At 44.0% G+C, this 11,477-nt stretch overlaps 1 protein-coding gene across 2 annotated transcripts; it reads right to left on the bottom strand.

Annotated features, from left to right (window-relative positions):
• Nucleotides 1–1,824: 1,824 nt before the first annotated feature.
• On the bottom strand, nucleotides 1,825–6,777 carry DRD1 (dopamine receptor D1). 2 transcript variants are annotated; one of them, XM_017660969.3, is made up of 2 exons: nucleotides 6,470–6,777; nucleotides 1,825–5,438 (listed from the first exon to the last, which is right to left on the bottom strand). In XM_017660969.3, the coding sequence occupies exon 2, from the start codon at nucleotides 4,939–4,941 to the stop codon at nucleotides 3,601–3,603; it is 1,341 nt and encodes a 446-aa protein (XP_017516458.1). In that variant the 5' UTR covers nucleotides 4,942–5,438; nucleotides 6,470–6,777; the 3' UTR covers nucleotides 1,825–3,600. The 2 variants fall into 2 exon arrangements, with proteins under 2 accessions (XP_017516458.1, XP_017516459.1); XM_017660970.3 differs by lacking the exon at nucleotides 6,470–6,777 and adding an exon at nucleotides 5,539–5,988.
• Nucleotides 6,778–11,477: the final 4,700 nt, after the last annotated feature.

The following is an 11,477-nucleotide window of genomic DNA, read 5'->3' on the forward strand; positions in this document are numbered from 1 at the left end:
CAGCTCCATTATTACTAATGCAATAGACATTGTCACCAATCTCTTCAAAGTGGAGATCCTGCAAAGATTCAGTGAATCCAGCATCTCAGTGTTCAGTACCTTATAGGTATTAGCTTCATTTAAACCCTCACAAGAAACTGCATGTTTATTGCTATTTGACAAATGGGCAAACGGGCTCAGAGAGGCACAGACATTTGTTTACTCTCACACAGCTTGGAAGTGGTAGCTGCTGTGTAAACCCAAGTTTATTGGAAACAAAGCCTGCGCTTTCTTCATGTCAGGCTCCCACATGTGGACTGGCTCCTAGGGGGTGGAGGGGTTAAGCTGTAATGCTGCCAGTACAGGTTAGCAGAAAAGTCACGATGGAGCACCCAGAGAATGGAGAATTCAGAAAGTTCCTGAAGTTGGACTACATATCCATTTGCTTTTTGGAGAGACCCCTCTACTGAAAGGTTAATGTAGAGTTTTTGATCCTCCCATTTAAAGGGTCAGGACAACTAATACTCAGAAACTGCGACTTGCTTATATCCCTAGAGAAGACAGTGCTATTCCTGCATAAACCCTCAATTTGCCAACTGTAGCCCAGTGTTCATATCCCCCGTCCATGGGACTTCCTGTTGTTCCAGCACCAGTAAGAGCTCTGCATCTATTTGACCAGTAAGAGCTCTGCATTTCTTAGGTGGAAAAGGAAAAAAAATTTTTTTTAATTGTCTCTATCTTGCTAAAGTGTGTCACATATATTGAGCATTGTGAAGGCTCAGCCATGATCGTTAAAAATGACATGAAAGCCATGCTGTAATTTTGCTTTAAGGGCTGCATGTTAAATTCTCCGAAGGATTCTGCCAGTAAAACCAACATTTCATAAGATACCTTTATCAATCCAACATACCAGGAACCCAAAGTACAGTCTCATGCATGGTGTGTTGAATTTTACAATTATTTAATATGACTTCCAGACATACCATTTATTTTCACTCTGCCAATGTAATAAATGGCAAAGGCTTTTGTGTCACATTTCATTGGTTGAACAATGACAACCTGAGCACCATAGCTGGTGTTGCTGGATGACTAATTATAAAATAAAATAAAATGGCAAGGAATAGAGATATCCAGAAAGTTAGGAAGCAGAAAGAAAAGGCATCATGCTCTTTGGGTGTTCACTCTAGATATGTTCATTATATGCCAAAGCCTGGGGAAGGCAAATATGGAATTTAAAAAGACATCATCTGTTGTGTGATGTTCCAAATTCTAAACTTCGCCCTTAACTTCTACCTCACCTGCTGTTCAGTCATCTCCTTCTTCAGGATGAAAAGAAAATAAAAGGTTAGCACAGTAACTTAGCAGGTTTAGCAGGGATCAATGGATGTGCCCATTAAGACATTATGATAAGCCCAGTATCACAACCCGTATATTTTTTTCCAGAAAACACTTCTTGTTATATTTTCCTTTTAAAGCAAACACCACACATACAATTGTTGCCATAAGCTGAGCCACAGTAACTTATGCAAGCACAGTCTTTTCTGGAATTTTTGTATTATTTAAAATCTCTGGGCTCTTCAAAAGGAAAAGCAGAGATTTTAGAAAGCTTTGAGATCCATAAAACAAAAAGCAGAGGAATTCTTCGCATGAAAAAGGGTTTCTTTTTAAAAAAATGTTATTAGGAAAGAGGAAAAACAAAAGTATATAGCCCAAATCAAAAACATTTCCTGTTTAAATATTCAAAGGCAACACATGGCATACATAACAGGCGAAAATTCCATTAAAAAGAAAAAGAAGTAACATATCATTGAACATGCCCATATTTGCTAACTTGTAGGTCTGACGTATCCTGGTTTTTAAAACACATTTAACAAATGCAACAGAGCTCATTCAGGATTGATTTGAGTTCACAAAATAATTTTATTATATGTAAGAAAGCATACAGGCAATAAAATTAAGAAAACATTCACAATGCATAAATAACAGGCCTGATGCAGGAGATATTTTCCATTCAATTTCTTTCTTGTTACTCATTTCATCTAATGTTAAGTAAATTGCTTATCAACAAAAGCACTTTGTAAACATTTCAAATAAATTCTCTTCAAATGTCCCATATGAATTAATATCTGGCAAGGGAGACTTTAGATACTTTTTACAGTCCAGGTGATGACACAGGAACTTGATGCCAAAGCACAGAGAAAGGACTAGCATTTGTCAAAAGCAGCAACTGATAACTGTGGGTGCTTAAAACACCCAAAGAGAAAGGGTCTCCTGTTTTTTCCACCAACAGAAGTGTCTTACTCAGGGATGATAAGGAGGCACTATTCATAGTTAGTCTACCACTAACATGTAGACTTTTTTAAAAAAATCTATTCTAAGTTTAGATTAAAGCACTACAAAAAGTAGCCCCACTGAGTAGGGTGGTTTGACCTGGTAAGATGGAGATGCAGGACTTGACCTATGTCTGTTGGTGAGACTGCTGTGACACCAGGGCTAAGGAAACCCACTGTCTTCACAACACACACCTAACCAGGACAGCCATTTGTTTGGTTCAGAAAGCTATCTGACACTTAAAATGAGAAAAGATGGAGAAGGCCAATTATTTTACATAAATACAAAGTGGCACATACTTTTTATTACCACCTAAGATCATAAATTTCAAATTGGGTTCTTCTTAAGCTGGCTTTTACTTAAGGTATTTACAGAAATGAGAATCATTCTTCTGGGAAAGTGCCATTTAAAAATTTCTGAACACAATAGTAGCTATGCTTTTTCAAGTTTTTAAAAATCTTTTTAGAAAAAAACCATTCACAGCATTGTCAATTCTCACCTTGTATTTATTGATGCCAATTAATTTTAAGGGATCATCGATTCATTTCCTATCGGTCTTTGCTATATTTCTGGAACTTACAGATGTGTGTTTAGAATCTCAGAGAGTTTGTGTGCTTGTTTCATTGGCTTGTAAAATGCTAGTTATATGGAAAAAAATGTGATTGCAAGGTCTCATATAACTCATTAGTTTATCCTATTAAGTATGATAAACAATAAATTTATCTTAATAAATTAAAAATATCGTTATAATACAATAAATAAATAAAACCAATATCAACAAAGCATCTTTCAGTTCTGAAAAAAAAAATCCCATTCCTGCTGTAAGGCTCAATAAATTTTTAAAAATAATTATAAAGGCATGCACCTACCTTTACAATCTGAAAACTTTGCTTGGACCAATGTTAGCACCTGTTTGTACACAGCAAACTCAACCCTTCTCATTTCCTTCCTGGAAAGGTTTAATTTTTAAGTGAAGCTGTTCCTTGTTGATTCTTTGACCTATTTTTTACGTCCTAAGATAAGAATCAGTTTCTAAAAATAATTTTGGAGCCAAAGACATCTCCCTTATGAACATTAGCTTCACGTTCTTTGATTCACTATGAACAACACAGAAAACACACTGGAATGTATTTTAAAATAGAGTTAGATGTATGTTGAAGGAAAGCAGCAGAGGAGGGCTCAACTAACATCTCAGAGTCTTACCACACCTTAGTTTCTCAAACAGCAAGCCCCAAGTAAATCTCCTCTAGCTTTTGGGAAGAGCATGTCTGGCAGGATGCATCTCAGAATTCAGGTTGGGTGCTGTCCATTTTGTGTGATGGGCTGGATCTTCTCTAGAGAGACATCTGTGTCATAGTCCAATATGACGGATAGGGCCGGGGACAGCTTCTCCAAGGGTCTGGCTATTCCACCTGCCTCCTCCTTTTTCAGGTCCTCGGAGGAGCTCACAGCATGTGGGATCAGATAAACCAGATTGCAGTCCTTGGAGATGGAGCCTCGAGGCTCATGATGGCTGGAAAACACCACAGCCCCATTGTTATTGATGCTAACCGTCTCTATGGCATTATTTGTCGTAGGACAAAGTCTGTAGCATCCTAAGAGGGTTGAAAATGCCTTCCGAAAATCAGCATTAAAGGCATAAATGATGGGATTCAAGGAGGAATTGGCCCACCCAAACCACACAAACACATCAAAGGTGATGGAATCAATGCAGAAGGGCTTGGTCTCCCCCGACCCACAGAAGGGCACCATGCAGTTCAAGATAAAGAAAGGGAGCCAGCAGCACACAAACACCCCCATGATCACGGACAGAGTCTTCAGAACTTTAGTCTCTCTTTTGAAGGACATCTTAAAGGAGCTTTCTGGCTGAGAACATTCCAAGGGTTTTCCATTACCTGTAGTGGTCTGGCAATTCTTTGCATGTACTGCCGCCCTCTCCAAGGCCGAGATACGCCGTATTTGTTTCTGGGCGATCCTGTAGATTCGGGTATAAGTGACAATCATAATGGCCACAGGGATGTAAAAGCTGATTAGGGAGGATGAAATGGCATATGTCCTGCTCAGGCTGGAATCACAGTTGTCTGTAGTCTCGCCCAGGGAAGTGGCATTCCCATCAGAGGGGCTTGTGGGTTTCGCCTTGTGCCAGCTAAGCTGCACTGGGATGAAGGAGATGAGTACAGACAAGGTCCACGCCACGCTGATCAAAATGAAGGCTGCCTTCGGGGTCATCTTCCTCTCATATCGGAAGGGGCTGGAGATGGCCCAATACCTGTCCACGCTGATTACACAGAGGTTGAGGATGGATGCAGTGGAGCACATGATGTCAAAGGCCACCCAGATGTTACAGAAGGACCCAAAGGGCCAGAAGCCAGCAATCTCAGCCACTGCTTTCCAGGGCATGACCAACACAGCCACCAAGAGATCTGAAACCGCCAAGGAGATGACAAAGAAGTTGGTCACCTTGGACCGCAGGTGTCGGAACCTGATGACGGCGGCACAGACCAGCGTATTACCCAGGAGTGTGGACAGGATGAGCAGTGACAGGAAACAGGCTGTGAGGATGCGGAAGGAGAAGTCCCTCTCCACCACCAGCCCAGCCCCTTCCATGGTAGAGGTGTTGAGAGTCCTCATCTTCCTGACAGAGAGCGCATAGGGGGCTCTGACACCCCTCGAGTACCTAAGCAGGGACTGGAGTCCGTCAGACCTGCAGGAGTCCTCACTCACCAGGCAGCCCCTTGCTCAGCCCCACTAGCTCCTCTGGGTGGAGGACCTCACCAGCATTCCATCAGAGAGCTGCGACACTCACAAGGCAGGAGCCAAGGGCAATCCAAGTCAGCCCCTCGGAAGGCCACCTCTTGCTTTCTACAGCTGTCTTCTGATTCCCTTGCTCCAGGTCCCTGTCATGGAGACCAGCTGGCCCTTCAATTTCCCATGCAAAGGGTGGGCTTTTTAGCATATTCTGAACTATCAATACAGAGATTCCCAGGCCACTGCAGAGCTAGTCCACTGTAGTCACATTTCGGGGTTCTTGCCTTACTGGTGGTGACAGAATTTTCCCCTTCTGGTACAGCTGAAAATACATGCCTTCCTCTTCCAAGCCCCTGGTTCTACAGCAGCTCTCCAAACGCCTTGAAAAGCAAAGAGAAAGCAAAGGTCGTTCGCCGAGACTTAAGCAGATCGCATCTTTACTCAAGTCAAACCCAACCCAACTCTGGCAGAGCCACCTACCTTGCCTTGGGGTTGTCTTTCTCAAAGCCCCTAGAGCTCAGATAGCGGGCTTCGCGAGGCGCCGGGGCTCCACAGCGTCCCGGAGGCGCGTCTGAGTCCTGCCCATCGTGCGCAGCCCAGGTTTGGCTCAATGCGTCAACTCGCCCAGGGGTGTTTGGAAAAGGGTCCTGAGGCAGAGCCCCAAAAAGCCAGTGCTGCCCTACTGTCTCTCTAACGGCTAGAGATTGTACAAAGCCGACTGAGACCCAAGAAAAGGGCTCCCGGGCACTCGGCGCCTCCTCGTGAAAGGGCACCTCCTGGACTAGGCAGGCACTTGGGAAGCTACTTGGCTTTGCTTCCTTTCGCTCTGAGCCGAGGGCCCAGGAGCCCCTCGGGGCAGGGCCCTGGGTCTCTTCGCGGCACTACCCGCTACCACCCAGGAGCCCATGGGAACGCGAGGCAGAGGGAGCTCAGCCGGCCCGGCGGGCGCACTGGGCAGCCCGGTTCCTGCAGGGCACAGCCCACCCCGCCCCCGCGTCCCCTCCCCAGCCCTGGGGGACGGGCTTCACTTGACAGGCAGAGTTGCGGGCGACTCCGCACGTGGTTCCCCTGAATGGTACTGTGGGCGAAACTGGCTGTGGACGCCCAGCTGGGCTCTCTCCCGCCGTGAGTTACCCCGCCAACCCTCTCCTACCCCCATGGCCCGGGACAGCACGAGACAGGGTCCTCGAGACAAATCCCGATGTTAGAACCTCAAGTAAGCATCAACAGCCTGGAAGCAAGCTCCGCCCGACATCCAGCGCCTCTTAGTGTTGACCCCAATCCTTCCCCAAAGAGCAAGGCAAGCAGGGACCATGCCCACTCCCCCGCTCACAACAACCATGAAAACGGTCCCCGTCCGACTGCGCTGCCTTCAGATGCCCCCCGACAAGCCCCCAGCGCCTGTACTCACTGCTCGCGAAGGCTCGGCGCCGCGGCGTGCCTGGCCTGTGCGCTCCGCTGCGTCCCGAGGGCGCTCACTTCACGCTCCGCGCAGGTAGCCGGCGCGCGGCTGGCTGCGGTCAACGCGGGACTGCAGTTGTACCTGCACCGGGCGAGCGCCCCAAACCCAGCGCCTGGCGCTCCGCGGGCCAGGGACGCCCTCTGCCGGCGCTGCGGCTTCCCGAGGCCTGGCAGCGCGCTCGCAGATTCCGACCTCACCCGCGCCGGCTCCGGCATCCACGCCGCACCCGCGACTGGACCCTCTCTTCTCCGTCCACGACTGCCGGAACCTGGAAAAGAAATCCTCGTCACTCAGGACTTATGCTGCTTGTAATGTCCCCCAAACTGACACGGGTGAAAAATTCCTTTTGTTGGTACTGCATTCATTGAACCAATATATTTTCCTGAGGACTCACTATGTACGTGCAAGAGCAAGAGCGGCAGGGTAGCAAGATGCGAGCGTTACTCTCAAAGAGACCATGGAGAGCATTTACTGAGCAGCCTCTGTGTCCCAGCCACATGCCTCATGGTTCACTCCTTAAAACAACCCTTCCTTATAGGCCTGCTCATCACCTTGCCCGAGTGGAAAATGAGATTCAGAAAGGTGCTCAAAGTTAGAGGGATAATGAGGCTGCTGGCTGCCGGGCTCCCTCCTGCGCGTTCTTTTCACTGACTCGTCACTGCCTACCCGGAGCAACAGGTCTAGTGCAGGAGCTGACAAACTACTTAATTACCCACATGGCTAAAATAGAGGGAAAGGCAAGATGGAGACAAGAGGCCCTGGTGGAGAAGGAACCCCCGAACCCCACCCCAGCTGCTCTGGCTGATGCCTCACACGTCAGGCTTCACACTAATGTTCCTACATGGCAACATCACGGTGCCTTCCTGTGCCTTCCCAGGCTTTGAGAAGATAAGCGAGGGCCTTCCATGTCTGAGTGCTGGCTTCCTGTCCCTACCCTGCCACTGCTGGCTGGGTGCACCCTCTTTTCTCTCAGAGCTTGGTTTCCTTTTCTGTAAAATGGTGGTAACATAACAGCACTGTTACAAGTATTAAATGAGATGATGACTGCAGGGGGCCAAGGACCTACTCTGCCTTCCATGGGCAGGAAGCCCTGAGGGCTCATTAGAAAACCAATAACCTTATACATGAGAACCCCACACTGCATTGGAAGCTATAATTTTCTCTGTAAAATCCCAGAACCCAAATAATAATTCCATTCAAATAGCCAGTACAAATTGCACCTTGGTTTTAACTGAAAAGACTATTACTGACACAGACCCCTGTGTGCCTCTGCCCTCAGCTCTGTCCTCCCACCCTCAGTCTTGTTGTCACACACAGTGAGTCATGAGACATGGTCACAGACACAATTCTTGCCGCACACATGGCCTAAGAACCACGTTCTTGTAGAGCCTTAGGCCATGCTTAACTTAACATGTCCAGATCCTTTCCTTTAAGGCGGTCATTCCCCCAAGCTTCTGGCCTTTATTTCTTTTCTTTCCCTTCTACTACTAAACAGAAGTAAAGGATATTTTCTGATTTGAAACTGTCATGTGAGCTTGAACACTTAACTCCCCATATTCTACCAACCGCCTCCTGAGATGGTTTCACTGCAGTTAGCAGGAAATACACAGGGAGGGGAAATTCAGTATTAATCCTGGTAACAGGAAAGGGGGGGATCCTTTTGCCCCGATAAAGGGCAGATGAGATTAGACTGTGTGAGGGAGGGCTTCCCTGGCATTTTCCATATGGGAGGAAAGCCAAAAAAACCACATTACCAAGATGGAGGTGACAAAGGCTGGAGGTCAGGATAAGGCCAATTTGAGAGAATTTTCTCTCTAGTGACTGCCCTTGAGAAGTGCCCCCGGTGCCCAAGACCTCCCAGAGCCAGTAACCTGGCAATGCCGCTGCTCTTGAGAGTAAAACAAGGATGACAACACAACAGCCAGGTTCAGAGGTCTCAGCTACAGCCCACTGGTTTGGTTTCTGGCGGCAGCACAATCAATGAAACACCAGTTCAATGAACAAAAACTATTTGATACAACATTTAAATAGGACCAAACCCTTGCAGGAAACAAATGACATTCAGAACATGCTTCTTCATATCTTTGTTTCTCTCAAGCTCGGCAGCTGCTCCAACAACTCTCTCTTTCTTTGCTTTAAAAAGCCCCTAAATCTTTCCAAACTACCCCATGCTGACCTTTGCCTTTTTCTCTCAACTCATTCACCTGCCAGGTCCAGGTGATCAAATCAACATATATTACTTTTCTGATAGTTGAGAGATATTTCTCATTCAGGAGAAAAAGGTCTCGTCATTTTCAGTGTTAGAACACCCAATCTCCTCCTTACCCATAATATACAAACAGGGCTCAGGAATCCAGCTAGAGAAGGAGGGAGGAGCCTGCGGACACCTAGGGGGGCAATTCTGTTTCTTGTCACCAGGAAAACAAGAGAATGTAACAATTTCTTATGATTCTAAGACAAACACCTGAGACCCCTTCCCAGCAGACTTAGGTTACTGATTTTGGAACATCATTGCTGAGGAAACAGGAAAGTGTCAAATGTAGCTGAAATCTCAGGGGGTTTTTTCACCTTGCACAAAGTGTAAATTTCAGAGGAACTTACAGTTTGGTGAGAAAGTCAGGTTTTTCCCGTTTTTTGTTTTTTGTTTTTTGTTTTTTGTTTTACTTTCTGAAAGTCAAGGTGAAACAAAGGCTTCCTTCCATTTTGTTCTATGAAAATCTCCCCCGCAAACATCAAGAGCCAGGAATATAAATGCAAACAGGTATTAGCATTAGATCATGCTGGGAATGTAGACCCAAACACAAAAGAACCTTTGTTTCTCAAATTGGCATGTCTTTTAGGTTCTGGTATGATTTATGCACTGCAGAAAGGAGGAAGTTAAAATTACACTTTTCAACAAATTTTTATTTGGAGTTTGTAAAAGTAAATGAATACAGAAGGCATGTTATCATCAAGAGAGCTTAATCTCATAGAAGAATAAATAAAATGACTGAACAGTCAAGTATAGCAAATGATAAATTTGGGAGGTTTAAGGACTATTAAAGCTGATTTTATACCAAAAATGACATTTTATAATGTCACTGAAAAGAGATAAAGCTCAACTGACCTGGACTGTGTAACTAGAATGCTTGCTTTCAACCATAAATATGGCTTCTTTGGAACTCCTAGCCCCATGTTGTATTTTCATCTCCTATAGTTATTTGCAAAAATTAATACTACTAAAAATTTAAAAATCCACCAGTCACTTTGAATAGTGGTTGAGAGATAGTTCAATGTGCATAATGTTTTCTATTGTTGAATATGTTCTTGATTCCCTTTTTCTTTTTCCTCTTTTTCTCCTGTCTATAGGCTTAACTGATTCCATTTCTCTCATGTACTGTCTTATTTTCTATAATTCTTTGTTTTGTAATTTTCATGGTTATTTAGGGCTTATATTATATATAATATAAGATTATATGTATTACATATCAGCATTTATATCTAGATATAGATATAGGTATTTCAGCTTTTGTATTACTGAAAAGTCTTTATTTTGCCTTCTTTATTGAAAGATCTTTCTGCTGGGGATAGAATTTTAGATGAGTTTGGTCCACTTTTGTCTTACTTTCATTGTTTCCAATGAGAAATCTCTGTCATCTGTATCTTTGTCTCTATCTAACATGTCTTTTTCCTTCTGGTTGTTTTCCTTATCACTGGTTTTAATCAACTTAATCAAGATATACCTAGCATAGTTTTCTCTAAACCCTTTGTGTGCTTGGGATTTGTAGAATTTCTTAGATCTGTTGGTTAATAGTTTTCATCAAATTTGGAAAAATTCTAGCCATTATTTTTTCAAATATATTTTTCTGTCTCTCCCTTTCTACTCTCCTTTGGGTTCTTCAGTTCCATGTTTGTAGACTACTGGAGGGTAGCCTACAACTCACTAATGCTATTCTCTTTTATTTATTCTCTTTTCTCCCTGTCATTTTGCACAGTTTATGTTGCTGTATCTCCGAGTTCACTAATATTTTTCTTCATCAGCATCTAATCTGCTGTTAATCCCATCCAGTGTATTTGTAGTTTCATCTCTGGAAGGTCATTTTGCACCTTTTTGACATCTCCCATTCTTTACTAAACTCTCTGAATGTATGAAATATAGTTAACTATTTCAATGCCCTTTTTTGCTAATTCCAACTCTGTGTCAATTCAGTTGATTGCTTTTTCTCCTCATTATGGGTTGTATTTTTCTTTTTCATGTGTGTTAATCTTTTATTGGATGGCACACACTGAATTTGATCTTGTTGGGTGCTGAATCTTTTTATATTCTTTTCATATTATAAATCTTTTTATATTCTTATGAATATTCTTGAGCTTTGTTCCAGAACACATTTAAACTACTTTAAAACAATTTGATCCTTTCAGGTATTACTTTTAAGACTTGCTAGTAGAACCAGAGGTACAGTTAGTCTGGGACTAGTTACTGTCCATGAATGAGGCAAGAATCTTCTGTGAACTGTACTCAATGCCCTGTGAACTATGAGGTTCTTTAGTCTGGCTGGTCCAACAAGTACTGTTACAGGCCTTGTGTGAGGCTCAGATACTGATCCCTACAATCTTCCCACTCCCATTTCCTCACATTGTATACTAATTAGTTCTCTGAGGAATACTCAAAAGGATTCTGAAGATCTCTGGCATTCTCTCTTTCTCTCTGTAGATCTTTCCTCTCTAGCACTCTGTTCTGCAACCTCTAGATGACTTGGCATCCCTGGACTCTCCATTCTGTCTCCTCAAGTCAAGAAATCCACCAGATTCCACCTATGTGTCCCCTCCCTGCACCATGGCCTGGAAATTCTCTCAAGTCGGTAATTGAGGAAGGTCAGTAAGGCTCACCTCATTTGTTCCCATTCTCTCTGGGATCACTGTCCTTCATAGTCATGTCCAGTATCTTGAGACCATTGCTCAGTATACTCTGCCCACT

The sequence above is a fragment of the Manis javanica genome, chromosome 1 (assembly GCF_040802235.1).
Source record: "Manis javanica isolate MJ-LG chromosome 1, MJ_LKY, whole genome shotgun sequence".
Lineage (NCBI taxonomy): Eukaryota > Metazoa > Chordata > Mammalia > Pholidota > Manidae > Manis > Manis javanica.

Coding starts and splice junctions, on each gene's coding strand:
- DRD1 (XM_017660969.3), bottom strand. CDS start 4,941: ATGAGGACTCTCAACACCTCTACCATGGAAGGGGCTGGGCTGGTGGTG.